Raw genomic sequence first — 15,402 nt, 5'->3', positions numbered from 1 at the left:
ATCTGTTAAGAACTTGAAACTATTAACAACTTGAAACTAAAACAAAGCTTAATATTGACATACAACTACTATAAAGCTTAAAACATATAAAACACAAAGCAACTAGTTGAAACTGAAACTGAAACAAAGCTTTAACTGATGTAATAACAAGAGAATAACCTGTCTTTTGGTAAGGAGAGAACGCGTCCCAGAAAAGAGAAGCTGAAAATCTGTTAAGAACAGAAACAAAGATTTCAACAAAACCATAAATCTGAAACAAAGCTTCAAACGAACCCTAGATCTTAATCAAAGCTTCAAACAGACCGCAAACTGAAATAAAGCTTCAAACAAACCCTAATCCCTAAGAGTAAAACCCGAATCTAACCAGAAATCGAGATGAGACGAGGGAGATCGAGGAATTGGAGATCGAGGGAGATCGAGGAATTGGAGATCGAGGGAGATCGAGGAATTGGAGATGGAGGGAGATGGAGGAATCGAAACAGAGATGAGACGAGGGAGTTGAGATGATGGGAAAATCGAGTGGAGAATGCTTGAGATTAAGGGAAAATCGAATGGAGATGCTCGAGTTGAGATGCTCGAGAGAGAGAGAGAGTGTTTTGTTTTTTTTTTTGGTCTCCTTTCTGTCGTTTTTTTAAGAGGGAAAGGAGTAATGACATTGGCGCTTATGTTATTTTCATCCAAGTATTCGCGGCATAAGTGATTTTCGATTACCGCTCACTAACTTTTGCCAAATAGCTGTGTTTAACTGCTATTAATAAAAACCAAAAACACAAATTTGGGTCTCCATAACACTTTAGTAAACACTGCTATCGTAGTGTGCTATCAATGAACGATTTTTTTTAGTGCTATCACAATTTCAGTCTGCTCAAGCTTTCACAAATTCATATTTGGAGACTCATTTGTAGATGTTGGAAACAATAACTAACTATTCACATTGTCAAAAGCTGATTCTTCTCCTTATGGTATATATAGATTTCAGACCTAATGGCCAACGCACCGTTAGATGCAGTAGGTGTGCAGTTTATTAATGCAGTAATATTTTACATGTTATTGTGAAATGTATGATTTTTTTTCTATGATCTATAAAAGAAGAAGGTCTATAAAATGAAAAAATCATATCACTTGTAAAAATAAATAAATTAAAATTGTAATGTATATAAGTTTTTTTTAATTATGTTTTAAATGAATTAATCCAAAACTCACTCTTTTTATATTATACTTCTAGACGTTAAAATGATTTTGTCCTGTTGTCAAAAAAAATGATTTTGTCCTGTGTATGTTACCTTTCTTTATTAGTGTTACATACAAATAAGATATACTTATAGTAATAATAAATGTTTTTTTCAACAATAATAATAATAATGTTGAAATTATAAACCAAATAATTTTTATTGTAAAACGACATTTATCGTGAAACCGGAGAGAAAATATTAAAAGGTGGTAATCCTTTATCAAAAAAATATATTAAAAAGTGGTTAGTAACTGATTATAAATGTGCGTTGATGTAAAGGTTAGGTACGATACAGCGATTCAATTGAACTAGACCCTCATAGCTTACAAACACACTTGGAAGTCAACGATTAATAGATAAGTTGACTAACTGTATAGGATATAAAAGTCAGCACTGGGTTGGACCGACAGATTGAAAACAGTGGTAATAAAAAAGTTTGTGACTGGAGAAGTCAAAATGCTAATTCCATAAATGCAACCGAAATTCATTCATGGAGTTTGGCAATGAGTATTGATTTATTATTAACTATATGCTTTTGAACTGGTCGTCTATTTACTGACTTAATATTTGTTTTTGAAAGTTTAGATGCTTCTAGTTAATATGTATTCAAATGATACATATAATCACTGAAATTAAAACACTGAGGCTAACACAATGGGATCAAATATGCTTCTGGCTTGGCTGGAATCTTTGACGACACTGGACTTTTGATCGTAAGCTCCCATATATAAAATGTCATTTTAAAATGTCTAATTATAATGAGTTCCATAACAGTGCAATATTACATTGAACAAGTAGGCTCCATATATATAGCAAATAAAAGGTGTAATGTTTATTAGAGATGTAATAATGATTGTTGAGAACAACAAAATTTGTTTCTGACAGATCGGTAGGGTTCCGTTGAGAGAACAAGTGAGTTATTTTGAGAGAAGCTTAGACTATATGGTAAGAATGTTTGGTGAAAATGGTACGGAAGAGATGTTAAAGAAAGCAATGTTCACAATCACAATGATATATTTAATTACGTACAACCATATATACCTTTCTTCTCTCAAGACAAGCTCCCCATTCATTCACCTTAAGGTAGTAAATATAGTACTTTATGTAGATGCATAATGCGTGAAGTGTCGATCAATTATTATGGAATTATTATCTTCTGTTACGGCTTGAGTAGACTAGTTAATTCGCAGTGAAGTTATATATAAATAATTAAATGGTGTCAAACCAAATTTTCACGTTTGCGTTAAGTTTAAAGTACTTTTACTTGCAAAACCAGATGCAAGAACGCGCACGATTGATTGTCACATTAATTAGTGTCAAGTCCGTGTTTCTCAGCGTTTGCATCAACTAAGAGCTAGAAAGTTCGTAGGGCCACTCGGTTGCAGCTGGCAAATGCTCTGACCAAGTCAACCAAATCGTATGTGGCTATAACATGAAGCTTTAGCTAGGGCTGGGCATTTTATCCGTTAAATTTGATTCGATTCGTTATCCGTTACTATTCGATCCGAAAATTCCGAATATCCGTAAGCTTTCGAAGCAAATCAAATACTAAAATTCAATATCCGTCAAAATCGAAGCAAATCACAAATATTAAAATTTTGGGAAGCGAATATCCGATCCGATCCGTCAATATATAAATACATGTATATTTTGATCATATTTAAAGTTTTAAATGTATAAAATTATATAATTATTATTCTAATATATTATTTGATAGATTCTATTCATATTATTACTTATATAAAAGTATTACATAAAAGGAAGAGAAAATATTTATGACAATTATATTTTTTTCTTAAGTTTTGTGTTATTATAATTTTAATTAAGTTTAAAAATTTACAAAATATGAAGATTCACTACTTCTTTTAATTTTTATCTTTTATATCATGCAAAAAATATATTTTACAAAACAAATTTGTATCAAAATTTTAAGATTATTTGTATTAATCAAAACAAATGAGAGATCCGTAAGTATCCGCGAATATCCGCAAATATCTATTTATTTTCCGGATATCCGTTTTTCCGAATATCCGTATTTTTCCGAAGCAAAGCAAATCGAAAAATCAGATATCCGTAACATTCGAAGCAAATCACAAATACCTTCAAAAACCCGAATATCCGATCCGTGCCCAGGCCTAGCTTTAGCCTTTCTCTCAGGACATTGAATACTGAGTTAGGATATCACAACACTACATTTTTCTACGTCAACTCTTAAGACCAAGAAACTGGCTTTGAACTATGGTCAATTTTGGTAATACATTAGATGTCTAGTAACAAAATGTTTTAGTTTGGTGCGTTTGGAAGGGTAGGCAAGCCTTATTGTGGCGGCTACTTTCCACCTTTTTACTTGCTTAAAAGGACCAAACCAGAACCCTACCGTGAGAACCGGTCAAAGTTTGTATTTTGGGACGCGTATCACCCAACCGAAGCTGCCGATCTCTTTGTTACCAAAGGATGGGAACCAAAATGTGGCTACCCTTTTAACATTCGTTAATATTATCAGTAATCTTATTAATGCAATCTTTTGTGTAATTTATTATCATATAAATATACTCAATCACATGTCATGCGCGATTAATCACAGTCGCCAATAAATAAGGTATAATTTTCTTACGAAACATAACAACCTGATAGATTCTCCAGCTTAGTGAAGATTGTATATTACAAACTAAAACCAAACTGAAACAGAAATTTAGACCAAATAACCAGACTGTAAACCACAGAATAAAACTCAATAACTCGTTTACCAGCTGAATGAATCTTTAGACTTGCCAATTTTGGTTTTGTATGAAGTCTCTATTTCTTCCTGCAGACATTTCCATGAAACATATCACATCACTTTTCCAACAGTCCCTTTTACATATTTTCATGTAATAAAAGAATGGGGGGAGAAATAACCTTGCATGATTTAAGTAGAGGTTCTAGGAAGGATGATCTGAAGAACTTGATTGATTTCCCAAGTAAACTTCTATCTGAATCTGGCAGGTGTTAAAGACCAACTGATATTAGTAAAAGGCTAATTTGAATCAAATCAACATTTACTGTAATTAAAAAAAAACGTACCTTCTTCATCATCATCCACATCCATTCTTGAGCCTCCTGAGTTGATTTCTTCTATTAGCTGAAAAAAGAATATAATATAAGCTCGAGGAACAATATCTCTGTGAAGAGATAATTCAAATGTCTATTACTTTACCTGTGGAAGTGTTGGAACTGCTAATGGATCAAACTCATCGCAGTTATTTGGGTCGATAGGAACACATACACGACCTGGAAATTAACAAGACATTTCTTCTTTAAGGTATACTATGAACATGACTCTGTTGTATCTATTGGTGTGATTAATATTCAAGAACCAACGGGAGGGACCTGTTTTTGGATGGACGCAGAAAGGTGCCTTAAGCAAATGGTTCATTTGTTTTGAGACCTGTACCCATACAAGTTAACTTGTCAGTTGTTAATACCGTACAGGATTAATAACAATTGAAGAGGCAATATATTATTTACAAACAAACAAACCTCCAGATCAATTCGAGGATAGGTAAAGGTGAAGACGATTTCTTCAACGCACATACGCAGTGTTGGAGCCTGAAACATTTGGATACACGATGGAAGATAATGAACAGATATTATAGGGGGGTTCAAGTAAACAATTTCACAACAGTACGCACCTTGTGTTTCTTGGATTGGAGGGTGTTTTTAAGCTGCTCCCACCTAACAAGGCTGATGGCTTCTTCTGATAAAGATGATCTAGCAGCAGAATTCTCCCACTTTTCTCTCAGCTCTGATTGAATATCTGTCAATTATAAGTAACCAAAATGAGTTTAGGACCACGTGTAAGCTGGAAAATATATACATCATCATCACTTTCCATTACCTTCATCTGAAATCATCTCAAGTATTTTCTCATACTTGTCTTTGCTAGAGAAAATGCTTTGAGTTGCTTGTAACTCACCCTCAAAGAAACCCTTGAGATAATCCACATACGATCTCCTGTAGAAACCCAAGATGAAATTAGTAAGCAGAGATGGTGATTTTTAAAAATAAGAAAGGTAAAAAGGTGATGGAGGAACACACGTACGCAAGGAAGGGATGAAGAGAATAACCCATAAGAACGACTTTTCTTGCATTGTTCTCATTTCCCTGTGTTCACATATAAACAGTTATTAAACTTTTAGAAAATTTTGTAAATGCCAGAAAGCAACCAAAACAAAAGCAGAATTGAGAAAGCAAACCTTATAAACACGGAAGTATTCAGCAACTGCTGACCTTTGTTCATTAGTCATCCTGCAGAATACAGAACGTGATTCATACATACACTTGGGTGAAATGTTCAACAGTGTTAGTAGTGAGCGTTGAGTAATTTGTATATACCTGCGAGCTTTAGGATCACAAACCCAACAGTGAACTCCACGACGTCCACTGAACACCCAGAGAATGTGTTTGAAACCGAAATCCTCTGCAAATTAGCAAAGACCAAAAACATAAGTGACTATGATGATCATAAGACCAAACAACTACTTCTATCCACAACGTGCTTGACATTGAGTAATAAGCTATTGTTGAAGAGCATAGAGAGAGTTAGAAACTAAGTCCCAAGAGAAATGGTAGATGGAAAGTGTGGTGGGTACCAGTGAGGGAAGTATGAATGACTTTGATAGCAACAGTCATCAAAGGCCAACATTTGGAGCAAACATCAGCTCCAGAGCAACAGTATCTTACGTCGTCATAATCTGTTATATCCTGAGAAACAATAATACAACATATTCAAGTCAAAACACACATTTAGGAATAAGAATAAAAAAAAATTATAAGATAAGAAAAATGGAAAAAACTTAACAATATCAAAGACCAACTCCCTCTCCACAGGAGTAAACACATTGGTACCAGTTTGCGAATAGGCGTGCCTCTTATCAGGCTGCAGGAGAAGAAGAATCTATAATTAGGAATCTAATAAAAGCACACAGCTGATGAAGAGATAAAAAACAGGGGGCTCACATCAACGCTGTAGACGGCGCCAATATCAATCTTGTAAGGAAAAGAGGATTTGATGGCGTCTTCCATGGATGAAGCAGTCTTGAAGGACTTGTAGCGAAGATAAACATCGTTCTCAAGTGTAAAAGAGAACTCTCTTCGACCAAAGTAGTACTCATCGCACCCAGGATGTTTCCCATCTATTTATATATATCATTATTAGTATAGCTTTCTAAGTAAGTAAGTGTTTGTGCAATAAGAGAAAGCAAACAAATAAAAAGAAGTAGGGTACCGTGTCCGTAAGAAAGCCATTTGTGAAGATCAGTGTAAGGAAACAGATTTCCTGCAAATAATTAAAAGCATATATATACTTGAGAGAGAGAGAGATCTGACTTGCGAAGAAGAAGAAGAAGATAAAAATTTGGGAGGACTTGCCGTAGTAAATTCGGAGGTAATTAACGTTGAAGGATTCTTCTGGTTTGGGGTTGTTGTTGATTTGTGGTGCATCCATCATCTTTTCATCTTCTCCTCTGCTTTTTATCTCCTCTCTCGTCATCTTTCTTTCCCGCAACGATTCAACAAAAAATAAAATCCAAAACTTTTTCGAAGTAGAGATTTCACAGAAACAAAACAATCAGCCGAATGGAAAAGAGATACGAAAAAGGAGTTTCTGATAAAAAGAGAGAGAGAGAAACACCAGTCGACGATTACAGAATCATTTTAGGGGTTGTGAAAAACGCGGGAAAGAGGAGACAATAAGGGTAAAATTAGGCGGGACAGTTTACAACGGGCCAACTGTTATAAGGGCCTTTGCTTATTTGGGCCCATTAATGTTTAGGATAAATTAAACCTTATAATTAATAAATTTGATAAATTAATAATTTATAAAATAATAAAATAATAAATTTCTAGAAACTAAAACAAACAGTGTCTCATTAAATAATAAATTAAAAATTTTATATAGTTATATATAATTTTTTTATAAAATTCTACAACAACTTATGTAACACATCTCAATAGATAGATGGTGAATTAAGAACATCGAAAATTCTTATTAATTGATCTTGTTTGGACGTGAATAACAAACTAAAATATTCTCATATCACGAATTAGAAATTTTGGTGATGTTAATTTATATGAAAATATACATTGCACGATAAATTTTTTTATAGCAATTTTTTAGACTTACGATTAGTTTAATCTTTTAACCAGTACTGAATTTTCCATTGCCCACTGAACAAAAAGGATTTTGGGTTTAAAAGGTGAGTGATTTGTAGACGTGAACGTGTGTTGATTCACGCAAGAAGATAATTAATTTGTCTCTATTCATGTATAACGCTAAATAATTCAGATTAAACAGATTTATATTAGATTGTTTAAGTGATTACTAATACAAAGATATGTGATCTCGAATACTCAGCGTTCTTGCTGGTTTCTCTTGGTAAGGTAACAACTGCAATTTTGGGTTTTTATGTGATCGACATGGAAAGAAGAGTCGATACATTTTATAAAAATGATTCCTGCCAGCCAATCCTTTACCGTTCTGACCGTATAAGTGCTAGCTAGTATTGTTCGTTCATCTCGCTCGCAATGCTTCCTTTCTATTCAATACAGAAAAGAGGAAGAATATGATGACGTCAACAGTTTCTAGAATATTTAATTTTGCAGAGAAATTATCGAGAATGAATTTGTGCAACCGTCGTAAACCATTACTTTTTTAAGTAGAAAATGAGATCCGCAAAAAGTCAGGGTTGCAAAGAGCAACGAAATACTGAAGACAATAGAAAAAGAAATAGATGGTGTGACAAAGGGGAGAGGGGGTCCTAACTCCTAAGAGTTGGTCGTGGTGCTCAACAAGTAGTCCCCGACTGTCAAATGAAGATGGTCTCCAAGTATCACAGTCACCACTGGCAACTTCTCAATGCAGCTTACAGTTATCTGCTCATACAACAACCAAAAAGGATTTAGGCACACACCACAAATTTCATCAAAAGCTTCACTAAGTACCCTATCAGAGCATTTACCTTGCCATTTCCTTCTTGGAATTCTGATTTCAAATCAGAATAGTCCCGCGATAACAAGTACGCTTGGAGCCCGCTTGCAAATTTCACATCTCCTGAAACCATATTAGATGCATTCGTTAAAAACTCAGAGAGAGAATCAAAAAGCATTATCATGATGATGAGATGGTGACTCACCTGAATATAAGGCAAGAATAGCTTCTTCATTGAACTTCAAAGCCGGCCGAGCCAAACTAATCTTAAAGGAGAGCTTTGAAACGTTTTGAAAACTCTCGTCAGATAATACCACCTACAAAATAACAGACACCAGATCATTCGTTACGTTTCTGACTGGGGTGAAGCAAACTTAGCAGGCGTGGAAGGAATGTTGTTGATGATGATGACTTACTGCATGTGATGGCATCAACGTCGACAAAAGCAAAGAGGAACCAATAGTATCCTTTATGTATTGTTCCTGCCCACAAACAAAAAAAGGAACGATGAACGATAAGATATTCTCTTATAGCAATGCACTTGACAAAAGTTCAAGTATATCAGTGTGTTTTCAAAAGGAAATCATCATATCGGATAGATAGAGCTCAAGTCAAGAAGAGAAATACAAAAACAAACGCAGTTAGTTACCTGAGACTTCAGAACTTGTTGCAACGCAGATACATCTTTGTCCAATGACTCAATGTACACTTCCACAAAGTCAGTTGGTTCCAGACCTGACTTCTTCCGTAGTTTTTGGATCCTATTGACAATCTATATATAACACACGGAAATAATAGCTCAGGAGCACAACATCGGAAGAAAAATGATAAGATGCAGAAAATATATAAAAATTCTTATAAGAAAATGTATTCATATGATTTCATCTAACACCCGTGCGGCATATTAAGAAATATCTATTTACCTCACGAGCAACACCTGCTTCATACAACGAATCATCTGCTCGTAGATCCAAAATCACCAAAACATCACCTGCAGCATGAACGGAAGCATATATTACATTTTATCATTAACAGTAGAGCACACGTAATCAATTAAATATTCAAACAAAATTGACAACAGAGAAGGTAATCAGTTATGATCCGTACCATCTCCATTTGCATCAATCTCTGTATCCTTCAAACCATCCGGGCGTTTGAAAACCCTCACAATCTGAACGAAAAGTGTCAGAATTTAGCTATTAACAGCATATTCTTCATTTTCTATCCCACAAGAAAAAAAAAGCATAGGATGATATACCTTGATATCTGCTAGCTCCAGCGTGTGTCCAGCAATAGTAACTTTCCCAGCCTCCTCGAATCTTAAGATATCTTGCTGAGACATTCCTTTAACTTCTTTGGCAACAAGCCCCATTGACTTTCCAAGCCGTTTTCCCAGTACACTATAGGAATGAACAAGTCAAATCGCTTTCTACATTGAGCACAAAAGGTTAAAAGCAAAACGCAGACCAACCTGAAATCTGGTTCTGCTTTTAGAGAGGCATACTTCAGAGTATCATTGCATGGCACTAGAGATCTTACATTAAGTTCTTCCAAAACATACTGCAAGGGAAAATCAAAATGGGTCAGTTTGTTTGTTTTTTCTGAAACACAGGGTCAGTTTGTAGTATTGGTTCTTTGAATATAAAGAGAAACAAAATAGCTGTAAGATATGTTTTTCTGATTTCACTAAAAACCTCAAAAAAAATCTTTAGATATTTATATCTGCATAATAAAAAAAACTTCAAGAAGATAAACTACTGTTAATGTAAAACCACATACTGTACCTCTCTTAGTTTTCCAGTTATGTCATCCAAGAATTCTGCATCTGGATGAACTACAGTGATTTCCCTGGTACAACAAGGATAATTATGTGTTACTTTTTTGTTCAGTATAGGCTACCAAAACAGATGCTGCAAGCCAGAATAGTGATTAAGTACAAAGCTCACTTTAGAGGAGTTTTCAAGGGTAGCTTGTGACGCTCACGAATGTTCCGAGCAAGATCGATGATTGTCATCATTCTTGTAACACTTTTCTCAATCCTCTCATCTCTCTGTTAAAATATAAATAAGTAAAACTTCAGACAATGATTATGTTATCCTTGGGTATAGAGATATGGACATCAGTATTACCGTTCCTTCCGCTTCTGGGAAACTGCAGTAATGAATGCTTTCCTCAGAACCTTCACAAGCCTTCCGCAGATTCTGGTATAACGTCTCAGTGAAGAAAGGTGTAAAAGGGGTCATCACTTTGCAAGAAGTGAGGAGCACCTGAAAATCCAGACGATTATTAGTCATTACATTTGTTCAAATAATAGTCACCATAAAAACAATAGTATTCCCACAACTATTTACTATACATTGTACAGGGTTGAAAGAGCAATGTGACAGTCATCTTCTCCTGTGCGGCCTTTTAGCCTCTTGCGGTTGAATCTAACATATATGTTAGTGAGATTGTCGAGGAACTTCAAGAGATAAGGAACAACCTGAAAAAAAAAGAAAAGAAAGATATGATAGATACCACGAGACAGTGATCACTTGTTTTCTAGTACATACACCACATCATGCTGAAAAAGACATGTAAATAGCTTACAGTGTAAAGCCGATATCCATCCATCTCCTGGCGGACAAAATGAACAAGACTCTGCGTAGCTGAGTGAATCCACTGATCGAGAACGTTTGATGGCTGTAAAGTTGCTAAATCGGTAGGAACAAATGGTCCGGAGCCCTCAATCTCAAGTCTCTTTGCATTCTGAACAAGGAACCTATACGCATTGTACCATGGAAGAAATACATCTTTGACCTAGAGACTCCCAATATAGTGACCAAAACAGTTCAGACAAACAAAAGATCTACTCAAATAAGCAGCAATAAAATCAACAACCAAGATTACTCACAACACCAAGTACTCCTTCCTTTTTGAAGCGTAGTGGCTCAGCACGTACGACCGGAGAATTTATGATATACAATCGCACAGCATCCTGTTAGCGTTCACGTAAAGTTACTAATTAATGACGTGTTCACAGCTACCAAGATTCCATAACTAATAGAACAGAGAAGTAAGAGAAATAAAAAAACTGAAAACGCAGCATAAGAGCATATTACAGGGACAACTTACAGCTCCATACTCATCTATGACTTCCAAAGGAGGTGGATAGTTCCGTAATTTCTTACTCATCTTTTTACCATCCTCAGCAAGTACAAGGCCATTGCAAATCAGATTTCGAAATGCTGGCTTTCCAAATAGTGCAGTCGACAGCACCATAAGAGTATAAAACCTGTAGATGCCAAACCAGCAGTTAAGATGTTTTTAATTGCCTACTAAGCAGAAAAACAATATTGCTTTTTCAATACACTATCACATTTGCTATATACTATATTAATAACACCTTCCATTAGCCTCGACTCATTACTTAATTTACGTACAGTAACTGAGGATAGTTAAGATCTAGACCATCCAATACATTGAAGGGAGAGAGCAACCCCAGAGATATAGTAATAGATAATTTTACATATGCAACTTAAACATACCATCCACGAGTTTGATCAAGCCCTTCAGCCACAAAATGACCAGGGAAATTCTTCTCAAAAAGCTCCTTGTTTTCAAAAGGATAATGGATGTACGCGTAAGGCATTGACCCACTCTCAAACCAACAATCAAACACCTGAAAAGGTAATATAAGCATAAGTGTGAGATAACACTCTAGATAACCAAGGATTATAGATAAAACGAAAGAACACGGATCGATCTTACATCTTCTACACGATGGAGCACACCAAACTCAGGCCCACGACTGGATGGAATTGTAATGTGATCAATATGGTGACGATGTAGATCAAAGACCTGAACCAAAAATCATCAGAAAAACAAAATGAGCACCAGGCCTTTTTGAGAAGTAGTTGCAACAGAAAGATAGACAAACAAAATGCAAAATCAACAGAAGAGACCTTGACACCAGAGAGCTTTTCAAGCTTCTCGACAGAATCCATGACAACAATTTCCTCACCATCATCACTGATCCATATCGGTAGAGGCGTGCCCCAAAATCTACTTCGGCTAACGGCCCAATCCCTTGCGTTTTCAAGCCAATTGTGAAAGCGTTTATCCTGAGTTGCAAGTCAAACAAGAAGAAGCTATTAGGAAAAATGTATTCACGTCATTCTCTAAAACTGCTATACTCGTAAGTGTGTCTGCTTCACTGACCTTCACATAATCAGGTACCCAGTGTGTCTGTTTATTGTTTTCTAACAACTGTTCCTTCAAGAGCTCCACCCGCACAAACCTAACAGGACAAATACAAACAAACTTCATCATCCTAACAACGCATAAGAATGAAACAACAACCTCCATATGATCTTTGCCAATTCTACGTGCCATACAGATCTGATGTTCACTACTTATTGAAATAAATACAATATGGAGATGAAAACATGGAAATCAAGATGCCTCACAGGAACTAGCACTGAATGATGCAACAACTAAGACCTTAGCTCAAGCTCATATGAAGCAAGAAGCATACCAACTGGGAACGGCTCTATATATGAGAGGAGTGTCTGATCGCCAGCAAAATGGATATGAGTGAACAAAGCTCCCCGTTTTGACAAGCCTGCCTTTGGCCTGAGATAACAATAAATATTATTTGACAAGAAGAAGCCGCCTACAATTAACATTCCAATGGTCCAAAATGCACTAAGATCCTCGGACACTTGAAAAATCATCCAGGCCTATTAGAAGTTAGGCCACAATAATTACCTTTACGGCTTCGATTATATCCTTGTCTGCATCTTTGACATACCGGCCACTGAAATGGGTGATTCTCTCAGTGAACAACCCATCGTCATCAACAGCTACAACTAGATTCTCACCCTGATAGAGAGTATCAAAACATATAAAACATTTACAATTATGAGATAAAGGGAGCTCAGTAGAATAAAGACGAGCATGGGTCCTTAAACATACTTTAAGCCTAAACAAGAGAGAAAGAAACTACTAATGAGGATCTCTTCCTAAACAAATAAATAATACATCGTAGTCCCTTGAACCCCAAATAAATCCCAGGAGTTACAACCCTAAAATCAAAGATCAACTTAACCCCAACTTTTCTAGTTATGTCTGACGTTAAGGGGTTAATAACGATAATTAGTCAAAATCTAACCTTTTTAATGATATTGTTCTCGAGACAAACACGGTAATCGTCTTCACCAAAGGCAGGAGCACAGTGGACAATACCAGTACCACTGTCATCAGTGACATAACTATCTGCTACAACCCGGAAGGCCTCACTTGAGAAATCACTAAAGTACTCAAACAAAGGTTCGTACTTCTTCCCAACCAGGGAAGCTCCATCAAATTTCTCCAAAACCTCATAAGAATCAGCCGCACTGTCAGGTTTAGCACCCCCTTTGGCTTTAGGATTTGCCTTCTTTGCATCAGCATTGGTCTTGGGCTTATCAGCAGGAAGAGCTGACAAACGAGATTCAGCAACCACGTAAACTTTCCCATTGTTCTTGTTCCGAACCTTGACGTAAACAAACTTGGCATTGACACACAGAGCGAGATTGCTAGGAAGAGTCCACGGAGTAGTCGTCCACGCCACAAAAGCAGCGTTATCTTGATCACCAATGACTGGGAACGTCACCATAATCTCAGGATCCGGAACGTCCTTGTAGTTCTGACCAGCTTCGAAGTTAGATAACGGTGTCTTACAACCAGTACTATAAGGCATAACCTGCCACCGAAATCGAATCGATTCAATTTACAAGATTCCAAATCAAGAAACAAATGGAGGGAAAAGCCAAACAAACAAACCTTGAAGCCTTTGTAAACAAGATTCTTATCAAAAAGCTGAGCAAACACCCACCAAACACTCTCCATAAACGGCAGATCCATCGTCTTATAGTCGTTCCTGAAATCAATCCAACGGCCAGTCCTAGTAATCACCTTCTCCCACTCCTCCACGTAGCGAGTCACAATACTCCTGCACTCTTCGTTGTACTTATCAATCCCCATCTGAAGCACCTGATCCCTCCTTTTGATGTCGAGCTTCTTGTCGATCTCGTTCTCGACGGGGAGGCCGTGGCAGTCCCATCCGAACCGACGCGTGACGTGGTGGCCGGTCATGGTCTGGTACCGCGTCACGATGTCCTTGATGGTGCCGGCGAGGATGTGGCCGTAGTGGGGAAGACCGGTGGCGAAAGGAGGGCCGTCGTAGAAGATGTACTCGGGGAGGTTCTCGGTTCGTTTGAGCTGTGTCTTGAAGGCATCGATTTGAGTCCAGAATGAGAGTACATTCTCTTCCTCGCGAGGAAATGAGAACTCCTTCCCTTCGCAGACTTCTTCCATGGCGATGGCGAGAGGGAGAGAGAGAGAGTGAGATTAGGGTTTCTATGGGATTGACTCAACACAGGAAAAAAACGGCGCAGGTGAGAGACAACGTAGATAGTTTATAACGGGCCGAGCTTATAACGTATGGCCTTTTTAGGTTTCAATATGTTAATTTACACTCTTTTTGAAACAATGTTAATTTACTCTCTCTTTTTTTTTTTTTTTTTTTTGTAACTGATTTACCCTCTCTTTTTGTAACAATGTTAATTGATCAATTTTTCCAACACACATTTAATTTAAGTTTTGTTCACCAAAAAAGCACGTATAAAATGATCAAAAAGGTTTAAATAAAAAGATGAAAATATATTTTGACTCTTAGATAAATAAATAAAAATAAAATATTATACAAATTTTGAAAAGGTATCTATAAAATTATTTAATTTTCAAAAATTTGAGAAATTTATGTAAACATCATTTTCTCAACAAGTGTATGTTCATAGTTAAGTATTATGATTGTCCTAACAATTTTGGTGTCTTTTTAAAATTAATTGAGGTATCTCAAACATATTAAAAAATCCAGACTAATCTATAAAAAGAAATGTAGACTTTTACATGTATTCAAATGGACTATATATGCAATGGATTTATATCCACATGATCATATATGAAAGTGTGTAATGTGGTGCTTCGAACTCATATTGTTCACCAACCAAAGCTCGTCTATCAGGACCATCACATTGTTAACAATTTTGGTGTTCATCTATTTTATAATAATAATTACAATGTTTTTTACTATCTAATTCAGAATTTACTTCTTTTTAAAAATAGATGCCTCTTGTGGATGGTTTTCTTTACACTGATCAATTTGGACTGGCTATTTTTG

General features: G+C 36.1%; 2 protein-coding genes and 1 pseudogene across 2 annotated transcripts; 1 reads left to right on the top strand and 2 right to left on the bottom strand.

Annotated features, from left to right (window-relative positions):
- Positions 1-454: 454 nt before the first annotated feature.
- Positions 455-2,328, top strand: LOC108850726 (GDSL esterase/lipase At5g41890-like; annotated as a pseudogene).
- Positions 2,329-3,822: 1,494 nt separating this feature from the next.
- Positions 3,823-6,937, bottom strand: LOC108851456 (uncharacterized). The gene is made up of 16 exons (XM_018624888.2): positions 6,641-6,937; positions 6,498-6,548; positions 6,230-6,405; positions 6,072-6,149; positions 5,863-5,974; positions 5,606-5,690; positions 5,467-5,518; positions 5,313-5,374; positions 5,109-5,224; positions 4,903-5,027; positions 4,751-4,819; positions 4,601-4,658; positions 4,428-4,501; positions 4,295-4,352; positions 4,130-4,209; positions 3,823-4,037 (listed from the first exon to the last, which is right to left on the bottom strand). The coding sequence occupies exons 1-16, from the start codon at positions 6,759-6,761 to the stop codon at positions 3,975-3,977; spliced, it is 1,380 nt and encodes a 459-aa protein (XP_018480390.2). The 5' UTR covers positions 6,762-6,937; the 3' UTR covers positions 3,823-3,974.
- Positions 6,938-7,892: 955 nt separating this feature from the next.
- LOC108854788 (isoleucine--tRNA ligase, cytoplasmic) lies at positions 7,893-14,622 on the bottom strand. Its single transcript, XM_018628451.2, has 24 exons — positions 14,004-14,622; positions 13,351-13,923; positions 12,948-13,061; positions 12,715-12,812; positions 12,399-12,477; positions 12,143-12,301; positions 11,949-12,038; positions 11,726-11,859; positions 11,313-11,472; positions 11,092-11,175; positions 10,788-10,997; positions 10,555-10,680; positions 10,328-10,465; positions 10,145-10,248; positions 9,983-10,046; positions 9,670-9,758; positions 9,457-9,598; positions 9,306-9,369; positions 9,122-9,189; positions 8,848-8,970; positions 8,615-8,680; positions 8,404-8,515; positions 8,230-8,321; positions 7,893-8,143 (listed from the first exon to the last, which is right to left on the bottom strand). Exons 1-24 carry the CDS (start codon positions 14,535-14,537, stop codon positions 8,036-8,038), a joined length of 3,531 nt encoding a protein of 1,176 aa, XP_018483953.1. The 5' UTR covers positions 14,538-14,622; the 3' UTR covers positions 7,893-8,035.
- Positions 14,623-15,402: the final 780 nt, after the last annotated feature.

Source organism: Raphanus sativus, chromosome 4 (genome assembly GCF_000801105.2).
Source record: "Raphanus sativus cultivar WK10039 chromosome 4, ASM80110v3, whole genome shotgun sequence".
Lineage (NCBI taxonomy): Eukaryota > Viridiplantae > Streptophyta > Magnoliopsida > Brassicales > Brassicaceae > Raphanus > Raphanus sativus.
The sequence above is the reverse complement of the archived record's forward strand: the minus strand, read 5'-3'. Positions and strand labels throughout refer to the sequence as shown.